General features: G+C 36.7%; 2 protein-coding genes across 2 annotated transcripts in view; one reads left to right on the top strand and one right to left on the bottom strand.

The window, feature by feature from the left end:
• Positions 1-1,731: 1,731 nt before the first annotated feature.
• Positions 1,732-5,361, bottom strand: LOC307132672 (uncharacterized protein). The gene is made up of 3 exons (XM_079827139.1): positions 5,303-5,361; positions 4,592-4,731; positions 1,732-3,665 (listed from the first exon to the last, which is right to left on the bottom strand). Exons 2-3 carry the CDS (start codon positions 4,674-4,676, stop codon positions 2,524-2,526), a joined length of 1,227 nt encoding a protein of 408 aa, XP_079683265.1. The 5' UTR covers positions 4,677-4,731; positions 5,303-5,361; the 3' UTR covers positions 1,732-2,523.
• Positions 5,362-14,600: 9,239 nt separating this feature from the next.
• setd1bb (SET domain containing 1B, histone lysine methyltransferase b) overlaps positions 14,601-18,309 on the top strand; it is a gene marked incomplete at both ends in the record, with an annotated part of 32,158 nt that continues 28,449 nt past the window's right edge. The window contains 6 exons of the mRNA XM_079826323.1: positions 14,601-14,643; positions 14,765-14,907; positions 15,096-15,194; positions 15,860-16,124; positions 16,275-16,396; positions 16,777-18,066. Of these exons, the coding sequence (XP_079682449.1) occupies positions 14,601-14,643; positions 14,765-14,907; positions 15,096-15,194; positions 15,860-16,124; positions 16,275-16,396; positions 16,777-18,066 (1,962 nt within the window). The remainder of the gene's footprint in view (positions 14,644-14,764; positions 14,908-15,095; positions 15,195-15,859; positions 16,125-16,274; positions 16,397-16,776; positions 18,067-18,309) is intronic.

Genomic DNA, 18,309 nt, shown 5'->3' on the forward strand with positions numbered 1-18,309 from the left:
GGAGGAGTGGGGGGGGGGCGGACATAGGTTTAACTGTAAGAACATAACAAGGGTTAAGGGAATAGAACATGAAAGAAATATTTACATTCTATCCATTATTCCTGTCTTTTTTAGATACTTAAACAATTCCTCATACTTTTATTTGCATTAACCCATGTCCTAATGGCGTCAAAGACTCTTGGGGTAAGAGGACCCAGCCATATTTGGCAAAGGAGGCCCCAAGACAAGCACCCAATCCACCCCACCCCAGTGCCCTTTTTTTGGGGGTTTGGGCCACTGCCCCTCAAAATGTCTGTGCACGTCCCTGGTTACAGTGTGAACTGAAGTCATTTACTTCTTCTAGCTTTTGGATTTCCAAGTCCAGTTTCCGCAATGTCTTGCGTTTAATTTCCATCTCAAGGTCCATGTCTTGCCGCTTTCTCTTGTTCACTTCGATCTTGACTTCTGCCAGCTCAATCTGTCTCTTAAGATGCATTGTGTAGAGACGTCCGACAGTTTGTGAATTCTGTAAAACACCTTAGTACAGCTGGATTTGTGCATAATGTAGATTGACTTTAGGCAATACTCCCTATGTTACCAGACTGCTTATCAGGCTGCAAAGTGTCTTGATCCTGTTACAAATATGGTATGTTCTATCAGAACCACACCGCTGACTTCTTAACCATTATGGACTAAAGATTTGGCTATTTCCACAAAATTGCCACAATACCTCAAGCCTTCTGGAGTCCAGCGACACAAGTCTCATCATCGGCAGAAGTGCACTCCACTGCTGCAGATGTGCCTTCCCTCTGCCATATTCAATAGAACTTGTATTGATAGTTTTGACAGGACATGTCAAGTCTATGATTTTAATAAAGAGTACTCACCAGCAGATCATAGTCTGGTGGCTCCAGAAGTGTAACTGTGTTTCCAGACACTGCAAGGTAACGCAAAGTCAGACAGTCCATATAACAAAATCTAATTATTTGATTGTTTTCCATTTGCAGTAGTACGACAATAATGTACATTGTATGAAGAGGCCAGTTTCTCTTGCTGGGCCAGAGTCAGTGGCTGTCCTTTCACACGGATCTCAGTTTCACCATGTTGTTTTGTTTTTGTCTTGTTCCTGTATGTTTGGACACTTCCATGTATAATTACAATTAATAATTGTTTTATAAGCAATTAATAGGAAGACCCTAATTTGTTAGGTATAAAAGCACTTTAGTCACAGGCAAATAATAATCATAAGATACATTTAAGAGGCAAACTATTAGTTCATGTAACGCTTTATAGTTCAGTCAAAAAATTATAATTTCTGGTCACGATTTAGAAATTGAATGAGAGTATAATGGCAATTCAACTATCCATTAACTGAAAACTGAACTGCACCTCACATAATAATACATTCATTTCACACTACTTTTAAAATCTATGAGTAGACTGAACGATTTGTAGCAATTAAAACACCTCAAATACTTAAGCATTCAAACACTCAAACCATTGTTTTAGTAGAGCGGTGCAGCCCTATGGCATAAAGCCAGAACAAAATAAGTCCTGTCCACATGCTGTTTAAAATCCCCGAAAGTGCACAGAAATGTACATATATAAAATACTACATACAAATAATAAAATGTCAAAGAAATTCTGAGCGAAAATTTAAAGTGAATTTTTGAACTACATATTTTAGAAAAATGTTGTCAGCTGATGTGCTGAAAATATAAAAAGTACTAATGAAAGACTGAGCACCACATCCATAGTGACAATGGAAATTTATTGGAGTATCAGTAATGTAGTACTTTAATAAGTTAACAAAAACACCTTTAAGACATTTGTATCTGAAAGCAAAAAAAAACAAAAAACATTTAAAATGATGAGTTAAGAAAGTAAGTTCATTTAATATATAATATACTCTGATAAATGTATTAACTGCTTTGAAAGGGACAAAGCCTTTAGGGGCATGAGCTGTCTACAATAATGTACACACCCATAAATTAGGATCATAAGTTTCAAACTGTTTTTCATTTGTCCCTAACAGGCTGATCTTCCATTTCATCTATTTTGTTTAATAAGTAGTTACATTTATTTACCCGAGCTTGACCAAAATCATTTTTCAAATGTTTTACATGGTACATACATAAAATGCATATAAATAAAATAAAAACGTCAAAGAAAATGTATAGTGAATACATAGTTGTTGTTTTTTTCCACAAATGAAGACATTTTTAATGAAATTTGAGCGGTTTCTGCCCTTCATTGAAAGTCTATTCACCTAAAACCCTGACGATCTCAGATTTCATTAAAGTATCTTCATGTGTGTTTCAAAGATGAACAAAGTTTTGAGGAAAAGGGGTTTGGATTTGGAACGACATTTTAACATTTTTGGGTTTGCTTTGCTTGTGTGTACAAATCCTTTCACAGTGATGGCACATAATAAGCTTCTCTCATCTGTGATTATTTACATGCCTTTAAAGTTGTTGTTTTTTTCTTGTCTGTGAAACTATTTCCACAGTTGACATTTTAAATCGTTCTCTCTTTTGTAAAAAGTCATGTGACAGTAAAAGTGTCATTTATGTATGAACCACTTTCCACATGGTGAAAAACGGTGAAAGGCTTCTCCCCGGTGTGAAATCTCATGTGATTCTTAAGGCGTCCTTTAAGTGCGTAACTCTTCCCACACTGAGGGCAGGAGAAAGGCTTCTGTTTGGGGTGAGTATTTTCATGCATTTTAAGGAGATTCTTGTCTGTAAAACGCTCTCCACATTGATTACATTTCAAATCGTTCTCTCTTGTGTGAACTCTCATGTGAACATTAAGCTGTCCTTTATGTATGAAACTCTTTCCACACTGATTGCAGCTGAATGGCTTCTCTCCAGTGTGAATCTTCATGTGGTAAGCAAGGGATTCTTCATGTTTTAAACCCTTTCCACAATGATGGCACTTGAAAGGTCTCTCCTCAGTGTGACTTCTCATGTGTCTTATAAGGTCTTTATTTAATATGAACCCCTTTCCACATTCATGGCACTTGAAAGGCTTCTCCTCAATGTGACTTCTCATGTGTGCCTTAATGTTTTTACTTATTTTGAAGCCCTTTCCACATTGGTCACATTTGAAGGGCTTCTCTCCAGAGTGAATTATCATGTGCTTGTTAAGGAGTTCTATGTCTTTGAAACTCTTTCCACACTGATGGCATATAAAATGGTTCTCTCTTGAATGAATTTTCATGTGTAAATTAAGGTTGTCTTTACGTATGAAACACTTTCCACACTGATCACACGTGTAAGGCCTTTCTCCAGTGTGAATCCTCATGTGAACCATTAAGGTCTTGCTTCGCGTGTAACTTTTTCCACACTGATCACATTCGAAAGGTCTTTCTCCAGTGTGAACCATCATGTGATCCTTTAAGGTATTGCTTCGTGTGTAGCTCTTTCCACACTGACCACACGTGTAAGGCTTCTCTCCAGTGTGAACTCTCATGTGGATTTTAAGGTTTCCTGCTGTAGTGAAAACGTTTCCACACTGTTGGCAGGTGAGAGATCTTTTAGATCCTGCCGCCTCCCCTCTTTTTTGTGAGAAAGACTTTTCAGTCTGTGAGCAAAGGTTATCTTCAGTTATGAAATCATGTTCCTCATACTGATCTTTCTCCCTTTCATTCAGTTCTAGACTCTCCTCTTTAAGTGGCTCCAGGTCTGAAAGGTAAAAATAGAAAAATACAAGTTAACCCCAGTTTAATGGCACAAAGCAAAATACATAAAACAACTATTTGTATTGTATGTGTGCTAAAGGTTAATTCTGCCATTATCATATTAATGGAAAATTAGAAAGTCTAGATAACTGCAGCAGTTATTTTATGATTATTTAGATAGAACAGCATTACTTAATCCTGATCCCCGAGTACCTTCAGCAATGCACATTTTGTTTGATTCCCTTATCAAACATTCCTGACTCAACTCATCAGCTAGGTAATACAAACTTAAAAACCAGAAATGCATGTGTCAGATGAAGGAAACATCCAATGTGTTCCATGGTTGGCTTCTCAGCCTGGGAGCCACAGCCCACAAGAGGCTCATAGAAGTTCAGTGAATTTCCATTGAGGCTAGCAGGTTACAAAATGAATCAAAATAAAATCATAATAATTTTGTGCATGATAGCCATTGCGAAATTAAAATGATTAATATTTAAATGCTAAACCACTTAGCTGTGGTAGTCACAGTGTTGTTAAAATGAAATAGTATTGTTAAATAAAATCATTTAATAGTTATTTTTTGATACTGAAACTGGTACGGAGAACCGTGAAATTTGACTAGTATTGGTACTAATTACTTAAAATGTTGGTATCATGACAACACTAGTGTTTGACATCTTGTAAATTGACATTTATCTCTTAAACATAATGGATTGAACCCCATATTTCAGCGTCTAAGGTGACTGATTGGTGATTATGACATTATGACAATGATTGTTTTTTTTTTAATAATCAGCTTTAATTGTGTCACTCATATAACTGGATTCTTCACATCATGCCAAATTAAATTTTTCATCATTATCATTCATATGTTTAGATGTCAGCAATTTAATAAGAAACCAATAACGGAGTTCACATTTGGGAACCAACCTGTTTGTTCCTCAATGTCTTCATATTTCACATTGAATGGTTCTGAAATTCCCATGTCTTCAGCCTCCTCTTTAATAAACGCCATCTTGATAACAGTATGTCACGTGGATCTCAGATGTTTCAACGGGAGTTTCTTGTTCCTGTATTTTGGACAGTTTTGTTATGTTTACAAGGAAAACATTTAATAGAAATAAATGTATATCAAAAACCTAAGGTAACCTAGGTTTAATACACTTTGCTTACGAATAACACGTCATTTTGAGCTATTTACAGGACAAACTAACAGGGTCAATTTTCAGACCATACCAATACAAATGTAAAATATATTTATGTTCCACGGATAAAAGAAAGCCATACATATTTGGAGAGATATGGAGGTGTGTATGACAGTATTTTCATTTTTGGGTCTAAATTCAATAAATGCAATTATTAACAAGAAAACAACATGGCACTTCGTGTCAAAAAGGTTGCCGTCCACTGTGTTTAACTACTCCTCAAAGTCCATGCAGTAAATGCAGACCGTCACCATAATTTCAACAACCTACACTCTCGTGCTAATGGTACAGCCCACAGTTAATCAAATAATAATTTCACGAAGAACACGGACCACCACTTTACATAATAATAAATTTATTCATTTCATGTTAGTTTAAAAAATATATATAAATCGTTTAAAACACCTTAAATACATAATCGTTCAGAAACACAAACCTTTGTTGAGCTAGATGAGAGCGTCGCATCCTTATGACATCACAGCACCAAACCAAAATAAAAGTTCACACGTTGCTTAAACGGAAGACTGCATTTTCTTTATAAACCCTGCTGTAAAATCAAACATAACACAGCATGAATTCCATCATGTTGGGTAGAGTGCAGGCTGGTATATGCTGATCAGAGCTGGTGGACCAGCATGGGAAATGAGAGGGACCGCTCCTTTTTGGCCACTGCAAGAGTTTAAACAACACTTTATTTAATTTTTTTTGTATTATTCTGGCGTTTGATCATACATGAGCGTTGTGTTAGTGGTGTAAGCACTTTTGTTTCTTTTTACTTTTTTTAATGTTTCATTGATTTTAATGTTTTATTTGTGACTATGTGCTGTAATGTACTTTAATTTGAATGTGATTTTATGATTATTTGGTCTTGTCCCTTGTACAGCTCTGGGGTGAACTTTTGTTGTATTAATATGTACTCAAGCAAATCTGAGCTGGTGTTGCCACTATATAGCAGTTCTTCTGCGCTGATCACCAAATTCTTCCTCATCTGGCAAGTTCTATCTCAGAATCTCTCCTCCTGTGATCTGATCATCATCCACAGGCTGACCATCTCTGAACAGGGTCAGGTTAATGTGACAGGGGTCACATGAAGCCCTTGAGAGCCTGGGGGTGTCTTCTTAAAGCTACACTGTGTGATATTTCCCCCCATCTAGTGGTGAAAAGGTATATGACCATCCAGTGAATTTTAGTTTCTGTTCCTCTCAATTCCGATTTCGTTTTAAATCCTACTGGTGGCCGATTTAGTCCAAGATTAACATGGCTTCCAGTTCGACCTCGTCCACATTCGACACGGTGCCTGTGGGATATTCTGTGCGCAGTGGGATGGTTGGAACTCAACTGAACTCAATTATTCGGCTAGAAAGAACTGCAGCTAATCCAGAGTGAACTTTGATGATAGTAATGTTTATTCAGTCATCCAATTGCAAGGCATAAACAGGTTTGCGTGGATATGTACATAAATGTGGTTTCTGTGAGAGAACAAATAAGTATGGTAAATATACATACACAGTTAAGAACTGTATAACTATACTTATAAGTTACATTTGTATAATGTAACCGTAAACCAGAGCTTATTGTACCATATAGGCGCTAAATGCAGCTGCATTAAAAGGAGCGGAGCTGCAGCTGCTGCTGCTAACAAGCGGTGTCGGATTACAAAAGTGTGTGCGCCACTTTAAAGTTAGCACTGCAGTATTTTGTATAACAATTGTTAATATGCCGATCAGACCTGATACATATTTCCATCAACATACATTACAAGCAAATATTTTCTATAAACGAATAAACATTGTTGATAACAAAATAACTGAATGATTATTCAAATAGGTGAGCATTACGCTATTGTATGTTGACACAAAAATACTTCTGAGGTGACATCAACTGAATTACGCGATGACACTGAAACACATCTACAATGACAATATTATTACGTACGGAGTTATTAACGCACAGAAATACCACACAAGGAAAAACAGACTTTTGAGGAATAAACAAGCCAGGAAAACTCTGTATAACTCTGTTACTGGACGCTGCTGAGATGAAAACGCGAAAGGCGAAGCTTGAATTTACGGGCATGTCCCTCTTTGGCTAATGTTCTTTCAAGATGGAGGGGCAACATGGCGACCACCGTTAGATCCCATTTCCTTATGTATTTTCAATGGCATATTATAAACTTACGAGAATACTTTATTACTTGAAAGAAGTAAATATACAATTATGAGCACATATATTTTTGAAAGAACTAAGTGTTTTTAGCTAAGAATAGACTAAAAAAGTTACACAGTGTAGCTTTAAGGATTCTGACTCTGGGTTTCACTTTAGAAAGGAATGTTAGTGGATTGTATGTTGGATTCAATGCATCAGCCATTTATGCATATGGTAATATAATTTATTGTAAAGAATCCCAAACAGTTAGTCTTTTCTGTCAGTCCTGCTTTTTTTTTTTTTTTACTTTATGGTCATATTTTCGGTTATATTTTAAATAAATAGTTAAACTTCGAATGAAAAATGGGTCAGCCTGTCAAGCTCCAATAAAAAATAAATAAATAAATAAAATATTCCATACAATTCTCATGCTATAATCTAAGTCTTGTGAAAACATAGGCTATGGTAACTTTGTATGAGGAAACTCCTGCCCTTAACAATAGCTCTCATATCTCATTTATCTTTGAATACACAAAAACTTCAACTTTTCAGAATCCAAAATCCACATTTTTGGATGAACTATTATTTTAATAAAATTAAAGGCCTGTTCACACCAAGGACGATAACTATAATGATAAACTCTAAATCGTTCAAAACTACAGCGTGTGCTTAGAATAAACAGAACGATATAGTGTGTTGGTGTGGACGCTAATATAGTGATCGTTCTTGGTGTGATCAATGGGCCTTAGGTCAGACTCACCTTTTTGCATCCCAGTGTTATTTTCTTTTTCCAGGTATGTCTGCAAAATTTTCATGCAAACAGGATGATAAACATGTTCATACAGTAATTTCACTTGGTTGCTTCTTCTGAGACTTTTAAATGTTTGATTTTGCTTCTTTTATTCTCTATTAATTCTGGTTATCTAAGCTAAACGTTTTGTCAGAAATCAGAGTATGCTTACCTTTTTTTCCTATTCTATATTCATAAAGTCTCAATACACATTGACACTCAAAGGTCCCATGGCATGAAATTGTCATTTTATGAGGTTTTTCAACATTAATATGAGTTCCCCTAGCCTGAATATTGTCCCCAAGTGGCTAGAAATTTTGATGGGTGTAAACCGAGTTCTGGCTGTCTTTCTCTGCCTTTGAGAAAATGACAGGCCAGACTAGCCAATCTTGAAGTGTCCTGTTATGAAGTCATAACAGGAACGGTTACCTCCCTTTCCTCTGCCCAGAGGATTTGGCACGCCCATGCAAGCGCCATATTTGTCCTTGAGGGATCATGGCTTGTGAACGAGTGAATGCTGGCAGTTTCTCAGTGTTTGGATGTATACATGAAAACAGAAGTCTTTTTTCAGTTCCTTCTGATCTGTGATCAGTGATTTCTGATGTGTAGCTAATTGTTCAAGTTCACACAGAACTTTATTATTCGCGCACACGCTGCGGCTTCTCTCTCTCCTGACAGAACGGTGTTTTCGTGTTTTCTATCTTGTGAGTCAGTGTTTTTGTACGTCCTCATCGCGTCTATCTGTTCTACAATGTGCATACAGTCATGAGTTTCTGCTCAACATCGGCAGACTCACATCTCTTTAGAGATAAACCTCACACACACCGAAGCTCGGGCTGCACTGGCCGGTCGGCCTTCAACATCCCCGACCCCCAGTACTGCATCTGGCCCACAGCGGAGGCGCCATACGCTACGCGAGATTTAGCAGAAGCGTGAGCGTATCCGGGCTAGCCAGCCTAGCCCACAATAAACTGGATTACATTCGATTACTGCTGTTGTGTCTTTGTTTGCGCTGTGTACTCAATGCGCGTCACTGACGCTTTCATATGATAGGAAAATATCTAAAAATAATGCTATAATCAACACTTACTCGTAACTCATTCATCTTGATTTACATGTTAGGTCAAGATGATGTTAAGTCGCAGAGACGCGAATAGGCATTTCTCTACGGTGTGAACGCCACACAAATACTCTCACATTGCCCAGCTGGCACGACGCTACTTGAGCATCCCAGGCACCTTGGTTAGAGCAGAAAGTGTTTTCTCCAAGGCGGGGATTATAGTAAATAAAAAACGCTCTGCACTAGATCCAGAAAACGTAGATCGCCTTGTGTTTTTGGCCATCAACCTTTAGGACCAAATCCCGCCCATGTTGATTATTATAGCCTGGCCTATAGCCTAATGTAAGTGTCACTGTTACGCACTTAAGCAGCGCACTTTGGTTTACTTTTGTTCTACATTTCTTTAATGCTAATTTGTTTGGATAAGTTTGTATTTTCGATATTGAGCAAATTTCGAATTGAAAATTGTATTGTCAAATTTGAGCATTTAATATTCGCATATAATTTGAATATTTAAAAAAACTAATGAATGAAATTCGAATGGGATAATGGAGGAAGATAGACAGCCCTAATGTATATTCAATAGAATACCCCAGCTGGCAAAAAGATGTTCTAGGAACGCTTTGTTAACATTCCCATTGTTATGAAAACATTATTTCTGAATGTTCTCGGAATGTTCAAAATGTCCAGTTCAGTTTTAAAAATGCTTAAAACATTATTGGTTAAGGAAACAATCTATTTTAACACTACTTTTGAATGCACTCTGAACATTCAAGAACATTTAAAAGTCTCAGACAAGCGTCCAAGGTCCAACTAAAACATTTTAGGAAAAAAAAAAAAAAAACAGTCCATGCACAATGTATAAATAATGTTTTTGTGCTAACATTGAGAGCATTGTTCATTCAAAGTTATCTGGTATTCTATTGTTAACTATACATAACTTTGAGAGAACCTTGCCAGAACGTTAGCCAATGTTCTGCACTCTCAGAAAAAAAAAAGGTACAATTTTGTTCCTTGGGAAACAAAACGTATAACTGTACATTGAAAGGTAAACAATTGGTCCTTTGGGCACACTTATACCATTGTTTTCCTCTACTAGAGGTACACAAATGTACCCTTAAGGGTACCACCCCAGTGATGGCCACTTGTAGCTTAAAATGTAAAATTGTGTACTTGTTTTTTTTTTTTTTTTTTGAGTGTGTGAGAAAGTTAGCAGGGATGTTGCTTCTTCAATCATACAGAAGCTACACTAAGACGAGTTGTCAGAAATCAGAGTATACTTACCTTTTGTAAACCTTTTTTTACAAACACAAAAGAAAAAATAAGTTTTACCTTTCATGATGTCATAAATATTACTGAATATAAATTACCAGCATCATTTGAATTATTTTGATTGTGGTGGACAGCTTTCCATGATATTGAGTCATAATACATCACTTGCACATAACATCAGCACAACAGTGAAGCGCCTAACCCGTTTAACCCCTACCCTTAACCTAACCATGTCTTTGTTACAGAACAGAGACTCAGGGATAAAAATCAATAGTTGTTTTTTTTTTATTTAACACAGATGAGCAATTTCATCAATTTCAAAAAATTTCCATGGCCTCGCCTTTGCATCAGTCTATTGATGGCAAAGGTTTCTCTTTGAAAGTTATCTGTCACATTAAGGGCATTTTTGGCATTTGTAAAAGGTTGCACATTTTTTTGGTAACACTTTAGATTACGGCCCGGAAAGTAAGTAAAGAGAATTTACAGCATAGTTTTCGGTAATTATAGTGTATAACTATAAAGTAAGTATACGTGTAGGTATAAGGGAACAATATGTAATATTGGTGGAATAAATGGGTAACTATCAGGAAAATTAACATATTATTTATACTGTAAGTATTTTTTTTTAATTAAGGGGTAATTATCCATGTAGTTACAGGGTAAGTATGCGGGCTGTAAATTAAAGTGGTTCGTGTTCCCCTCTTGTTTCGTGTAGTTACAGGGTACATACAATAAAAACACGTACACAATCTGATTTCACTCGGAAACCTTTATTTCCAAGTTTTCCGGGAAAAAAAAAGATATTATTGCGATATTTTTAATTGTGTTAAGAGACCTGAACACAGACAAACTCACAGGTGCAATGCCCAGCCTGGATAACACAGATGTCAATCAAGCTCGTCAAGCATTATACAAAAACACATTTTATATGTTTTCGGTTTTGAGATTTAAGGAGAATTAAGTTAATTTACATTTAGTCATTTAGCAGAGAATTTTATCCAAAGCGACATACAAATGTGGGCAATAGAAGCAGCTAGAGCAGTCAAGGGCAACAATATCAACAATATGCAAGTGATGTAACAAGTCTTAGTTAATCTAGCACAGAACAGATTTTTTTTTTAAATAAATAAATTAGACAGACAGACAATGAATAGAATGATAAGTGCTATTCTCGATCAGTCAGGTGTTACTGGAAAAGATGTGTCTTTAGACGTTTTTTGAAAATGGCTACAGACTCGGCCGCACGAATTGAGATAGGCAGGTCATTCCACCAGGTGAGGGCCGTCCAGGAAAAGGTCCGTGAGAGTGATTTCATGCCTCTCTGGTATGGCACCACAAGGCGTCGTTCACTGGCAGAACGTAAGCTACAATTAAGTTACAATTCTGTTTTTGCTTAGTCATAATATAACCAAAATATAAAAATTATATTAAACAATTATGTTATTCTAAGTGTGGTACAAATGAATGTTTATGCAATGCATTGTTTTATAATCAGCCAGTCACGGTGTGCTTCAATCCAACACTGCATCATTACATCCTTCAACATATTTTTGGAGAGTTTATTAGCCATGTTGTGGCTGTGCTGGAAAGTACCCACATTTCCCCATCTCATGAGATTTGAGAGGCTGCTCTCTGTAGAGCTATGGGTGGAGCGTGAAGTCCAGCTCCCCCTCTCTGAATATAATTTAGACGTAATGGGTACCCATTAGACATACAGAGAGGTGGAGCTGGACGTCATTTGACTCTGCAGTGAGCGCCACTTGGGAGATTTTATTCTTACTGGTAGATTGCGTGTTGTAAATTAACACCAGAGAAAGAGAAAGAAAATATATTCCATTCTTTGTTATCAACAACATGGAGTGCATTAACTATTACATTACGTCAGGATTTCCCAAAGTGAGGTTCGTGAAGGAACTAGGGGGTTTGTGATTTTAACGAAAAGCTAATAATAAAAAATAATAAAAATTAAATAAAACACTTCCTAAAAAGATGATTGATCGTTTACCTGCATGTCATGTGACCATTAACGGACATCAGAGAACTGTGAACTTTATAAAGAACTTTTAAACTCTGTGAACTTTTACATTTTATTATTTATTATCAGTATTATTGTTGACTATTGTATACATTTTAATGTGTTTGAAAGAAAAAAGGCGTACAAAGAAAGTATTAGGTTAAATGAATCACAGAATGATAATTCAAATAATGAATTTGTGGTTACACTTTACTTAGGGTTCAATTCTTGCTATTAACTAGTTGCTTAGCATGCTTATTACTAGGATATTGACTGTTTATTGTTGTTATAAAGTATTCTGCATTACCTTATTTTACATCCCTTAATCCTACTCAGTACCTAAACTTAAACACTTAATTGATTAATTAAACAGTAAATTAGGATTTTATTGAGGAAAATAAAATATAATAGTGAATATGTGTTCCCCAATACTAAAGTGTTACCGAATGTGTTTGCCAGGAGCTGATTATATGCAATGTGGGGGAAAACACTTCTTAAAAGTGAAAGGATTTCTGTAAATCCATGTCAGTTTTCAGTCTCATGACTAATGGCTTGTGTGTAATTCCACAGACCTGGAAGACCTTCTATAAATAAGCAGCAAGCTTTTTTTTTAGAAAGGGAAATATAAAAGATAAAAAAGAAGAAGGGAGAATCAATTAATTATGAATAATGCCATTGTGAAAATAAATTGGTAAAAAAAAATGATAACTATAGTCTGATTATGAGTATTTTATAATGTAATATAATCTAATGACCAGTACTTCATTTTTGGAATCAAATTACGTAATTGCGTGCAGAATTATTAGGCACGTTGATTTTCTGATTAAAAAAAAAGTTCCAGGCACACGTTAAGGCATGACCACTGGACAGTGAAATGCTAATTGGGTTTCGCCACCATTTTCCAGAACTGCAACCTACATGGAGTCTCCAGAAGTGCAAGGTGTCAGGATCTCAGAGACTTAAGTTGGTTAAATAATCCTAAAAAATGACCCCGACTTAACAGGAATCACAAGCTGAAGTGTTGTAAAATACATATAAGATATGTTTCTGTCCTCCAAACCTATATAGGCATATTGGTTGGAGGACATGTTTTTTTTATAGACAGATAGGTTGAGAGTGACACTTGAAGGACCACCACCTCTTGTACCATTGTTTGAAGAATTCATCTTCTTTTTAACCTATCTCGTTGAAGTCTGTTTTGCAGAGATGGACTAAAAATGAACTCCCAAAGCTTACTGACAGATTCTGGAAGAGGAATAAGGATGTGGTGATGGTCCTTCAAGAGTCACTCTCAACCTATCTGTCCATAAAGCCTATAAAAAAACTTCAGCTTGTGATTCTTGTTAAGTGGGGGTCATTTTTTAGGATTCTTTACCTAACTTAAGTCTCTGAGATCCTGACACCTTGCACTTCTGGAGACTCCAGGTAGGTTGCAGTTCTGGAAAATGGTGGCTCACACTTAATTCTTCACCTTAATTCATAATTCTTTTGCAGTTAACATTTGTCTTTTCTTCGCCACCTGTTTTTGTCTGACCCTGCTGACCCAATGAGCATTTCACTGTCCAGTGGTCATGCCATAACTGCAATGTCTTTCAGTCTGGGTTAAATATCTTTTTTGGCTCATTTTATCTGTAAAAGAAAACGTGCCTAATAATTATGCACACCTGAATATAAGGCGTTTTTCATTTCCAGCCTTCATTATATATCACTTATAAATGGTTAAATACAAAATTAATAGTCGTTATTAAGATTAATGTGGTTTGGAATTGGTAGAATGTGCCTGGGAAAGAAAAAATATGCTCAGAAAATCAACATGCCTAATCATTCTGCACGCATACTATATGTAATAATCAGTTATACCCAACAGTTAGCAAAAATCACATTAGCAAAATCAATTTCACACATGACCACCATCCTCCTGAGGTAGTAGATGTTCTAAGTCTGTAAAACATAAAGATGTATTAATATTATTATTATTAGATTATATGAACAGTCTAGTATATGTCCAACAAACATTCCAATAAACTATATTTTTTACTTTGTACAAAGAGCAAAATAATATGTATTTCAAAATAATGAATGGTTAATATTTTGTGCAACATTTGTATCCAATATTTTACACAAGCACAGCAGATATTTCGCAGGTGTGTGTGTGTGTGTGTGTGTGTGACATCTGAAGTTGTTGACATTGCCTACTGTTATATCAGTAGCAGGATTCAGCTGATCCACAGTGATCTAGTATTCTCCCAGGCGCTCTGTCCTGATGACAGCGCGGGTGTGGCGGCAGGTTCCTCCCACCTGTTGTGCAGCAGTGATGTGCTGCTTCTCCTGGGAGACCAGCAATATCTACAGTGTGCTCCTGACAACAGCCTTCGGATATTTACAGGAAATACAGTTTTTAATCAGCGTCCCATAAAGAGAAATTTACTAACATTGTACAATGACTGCGAATCATGTACGAGAGCGTCGAAAAGGAGGGTCAACGGAAAGATAACGGTAAGATATAAAGGTAACATATGTGTTAGTGTAGGCCTACTATAGCCTATATTCATGCCTCAGAGCTTCCATCGTGTAGAACCGGACTTTTTTTATCGTGTGCTGTGATTCTCCATTTTAGATGCGTTAATAAAAACCGATAGTTTTGATCCACTGGAAGATGCAACTCCAAACTGGAGTTGTTACAAACTGATTATTGATCCAGGTTTGAGCAGCGGAAGTCAGAAACTGTACCGCTATGATGGACAACACTTCAGCGCACCGGTGAGTATGATGGCCTAGGCCTACTATGATTTCAAGGCGATCAATGATTGCCTACTAATATTTATATACATGTTAACATAATGCTTAGCTATCAAACTTAATGACCTAGATGTAATCATCATATTTAAACAGTCTATAGTTGTATTTTCATTGTAAAAAAAAAAGAAGACTAAATTGTTGTCTGTCAGCATCCTGAATGTTTCCCTGTGGATGTTGTACGAGATCCCAGAATTATTCGTTTTTGGACAAAATTCAAAGAAACAGATCTCCCGGTACCCAAATTCAAGGTTAGTATTGATAGGCTACTGCATCAAGTTAACGCATGTGTCATTTTTGGCCTACAATAAAATATATATATATATTTTTTTAAACATTATGTTCTGTAATGATACTGACTTTCTTTATGTTTAGGTTCCAAGAGAGAGAAAAAAATGCATTATTGTTTTATTTTTAATTGCTAAACTAACCTGTTGTTTCCCTATTTAACCTACTTTGATATATTTAACCTTGTTTCTCTGACCTAATAATAATAATACAATTTCTATAGGCAGATATTGTTAAATAATTATTCCTTACAAAGTATAAAGGTAATTGTGATAAAGGGATGTGATGAATTTGAGCCAAGCAAAAACACATTATATAAAAATACAATATAATTAATGTAAATAAACAATGGGCAGGAGTGTATCTCCACAGTATGTACATCAATATGTACATTTTAGGATTTGAAAATTAATCTAATTTATGTTTTATTCTCTGGGGTCGTGTAACATTTTCAAAGAAGACATTTGAAGCATATACAGTTTTACAAATCCTTTTATTATAATCAGTTCTTGATAAAAAAAATATAGAGAGAGTCATGAAGTATCAACCCGATGTTGATGTTTGTTTAACATTGTCTTAGGGACCCTAGGGATTACAAAATAAAAATGTCAATAAATCTCTTTTTTAGGTTGATGAGAATTATGTTGGAGCGCCGAAAGAGTTGACATTTGCAAGGCTTAATGACAACATTAGAGATGGATTCCTGTCTGAAATGTGTAAACACTTTGGAGAGGTTCAAGATTTGAAAGTTTTATACAATCCGAAAAACAAGAAGCATTTAGGAATAGCAAAGGTAATTTTTGAATCTGTAAAGGGAGCAAATGATGCAGTAAAAAACCTCCACAACACTTCTGTGATGGGAAACAACATCCACGTGGAGTTTGACCCCAAAGGTAAACACATTTCCACCTCTCACTTCTCAATTTTTTTGTAATACCTTTTCAGTTCCAAATGAAGGCTTTCATAAACATGTCTATGCAGACACATTTACTGTATTTGCTTGCATCATATCATTCATGATTGACTTTATTTACTGGTTTTAGGTGTGAAGAGGAACCGATACTTCCAGATGCTTGTTAGTGGTTTATATACACCTTTTACTCTCCCCATTGGAGAAGAGGCCTGGGGACCCCAGTCACCATCTTCCATCACTGACTCTTTCGCTGTGAGTACAAGACCATAGGCATTGGTTGTCTTTTCACCCCCTTTCACAGGCCCCTAAAATCTGTGGTTATCTCATTTTACAGCACCCTTAAAAATATATGATTATTTAATCTCTTTTCACATTTGCTGAAAACAGGTTATTTCAGCAAATAAAAAATATTATATTATTATGCATAATTTATCAGGCCTATTATATAATATCTATATATTACCCTCCAAATACTTGAGTAAAACTTTGCTATAACATCAGATGAGACTCACAATGGTTAGATATTCTAACAACGTATACAGAAAGAGCATTTGGCATGGAAAATTCAGGTTTTTATTATGAAACTAGATTTACTGTTTTAGTTAACTGGTAAATCTCTTTCAATCTTTCAGGAGTGTGAAACCCTGAAGAAGCTGTCGTACACATTATCATCATCATCCTCAATATGTAATGGTTCTCCTTCATTGGATTGTTCTACACCTTTATCCATGGACACGGCCTACTCCAGCATGCATCAGGACACACCTAGTAGCTTCTGGCAGACCCCTCAATACCAAGATACCCCTTGCACACCTTCTATGACCCACAGTAGACCAGGCACACCATCTCAGTGTGAAAGGACCCCAATTGAGTCTGTGCTGACAAGCAGTGCCTCCAACTTCCCTTTTATTCACCAGTCCAATCCAAACATCTCACAGCTTCAGCCTGGTCACGGGACTCAACCAGCCTCAAATAAACCCAGCATTATTCAAGGTGCTGTGCAAAACTTTTGGATGCTAGGTGGAGCTCCCTCTCAAAACAGTAACTTCTCAAACAGGCAAAGAACTCCAGGACGCAACTCTCACCTTAGTAACCATGTTCATGGAGGACATCGGGTCAGACCTCTCGAGAGCAAGTACCAAAACGCATACAACCGTAGGCCACAGCACCACTATATTCATAGACCTGTATATAGGGGAGGTCACTACCGCTCTGGACATATGGCCAATCATATGCCTTTTAGTAAATTTCAGGAAAATCCAACCACACCATCATATTCAAATAAGCTCACTGGCCAAAACTTTACTGGCACAGTCAAGGGCCTCAGTGTTAATCACAGATCTGTTGCCGAAGATCCACCATCACTTCCAAATTTAGAGAAAAAGCAGCAAAATACGATTGGAATTGCTCCCCAAGTGTCTTGCAAAATTCGAGAGTTAAACCAAACCCATTGTCCACCAAAAGCCCAGTCTTCTCGCTCATATACCCCAAAACCTTGTCTTGCCTCTGACACCACAGAAGATCTTTCAGACCCCATAGTTCAGTGTCCTTCTCCTGAATCTCCTGTTCCGGAATCAAAGCCTGAAAGCCTAGACTCTCGCATCCAGATGCTTCTTAGTGCTGGAAGTCCAGTTCTGCCCCTTTTGAACCAAGAGGGTTCAGACTCAGAGACTGCTACTGAAGAGCATGATCCAGACTATCCTCCTCAACCCTCTCCCAAAGCTCCCAGCCACTCTCCTTCTTGCTACCTAGATGTTGTCCTAAATTGTAACCAAACATCATCTAGTGAAAATAATACTGGCTCTCATCCAAGAGAAATCATTGAGGATATGAGTCTCACTCCACTCTGTGATGTGGCAAAAGATGAACATGAACTTCAATCAACCAAGAAGCCATTGTCCAAGATATCCTTCAACAGTACTGTAAGTAATATCTATCCATCTATCCATCTATCTATCTATCTATCTATCGATCGATCGATCGATCTATCCATCCATCCATCCATCCATCCATCCATCCATCCATCCATCCATCCATCCATCCATCCATCCATCCATCCATCCATCCATCCATCCTTCCATCCATCCATCCATCCATCCATCCATCCATCCATCCATCCATCCATCCATCCATCCATCCATCCATCCATCCATCCATCCATCCAT

This window comes from Gobio gobio (genome assembly GCF_949357685.1).
Source record: "Gobio gobio genome assembly, chromosome: 10".
Lineage (NCBI taxonomy): Eukaryota > Metazoa > Chordata > Actinopteri > Cypriniformes > Gobionidae > Gobio > Gobio gobio.

Bases quoted from the DNA above. Each gene is read 5' to 3' on its own strand.
- LOC307132672 (XM_079827139.1), bottom strand. From the start codon at position 4,676: ATGGCGTTTATTAAAGAGGAGGCTGAAGACATGGGAATTTCAGAACCA. The intron at 3,666-4,591 runs GTTGGTTCCCAA...TTTACCTTTCAG, and splicing joins AGACATTGAGGAACAAACAG to ACCTGGAGCCACTTAAAGAG.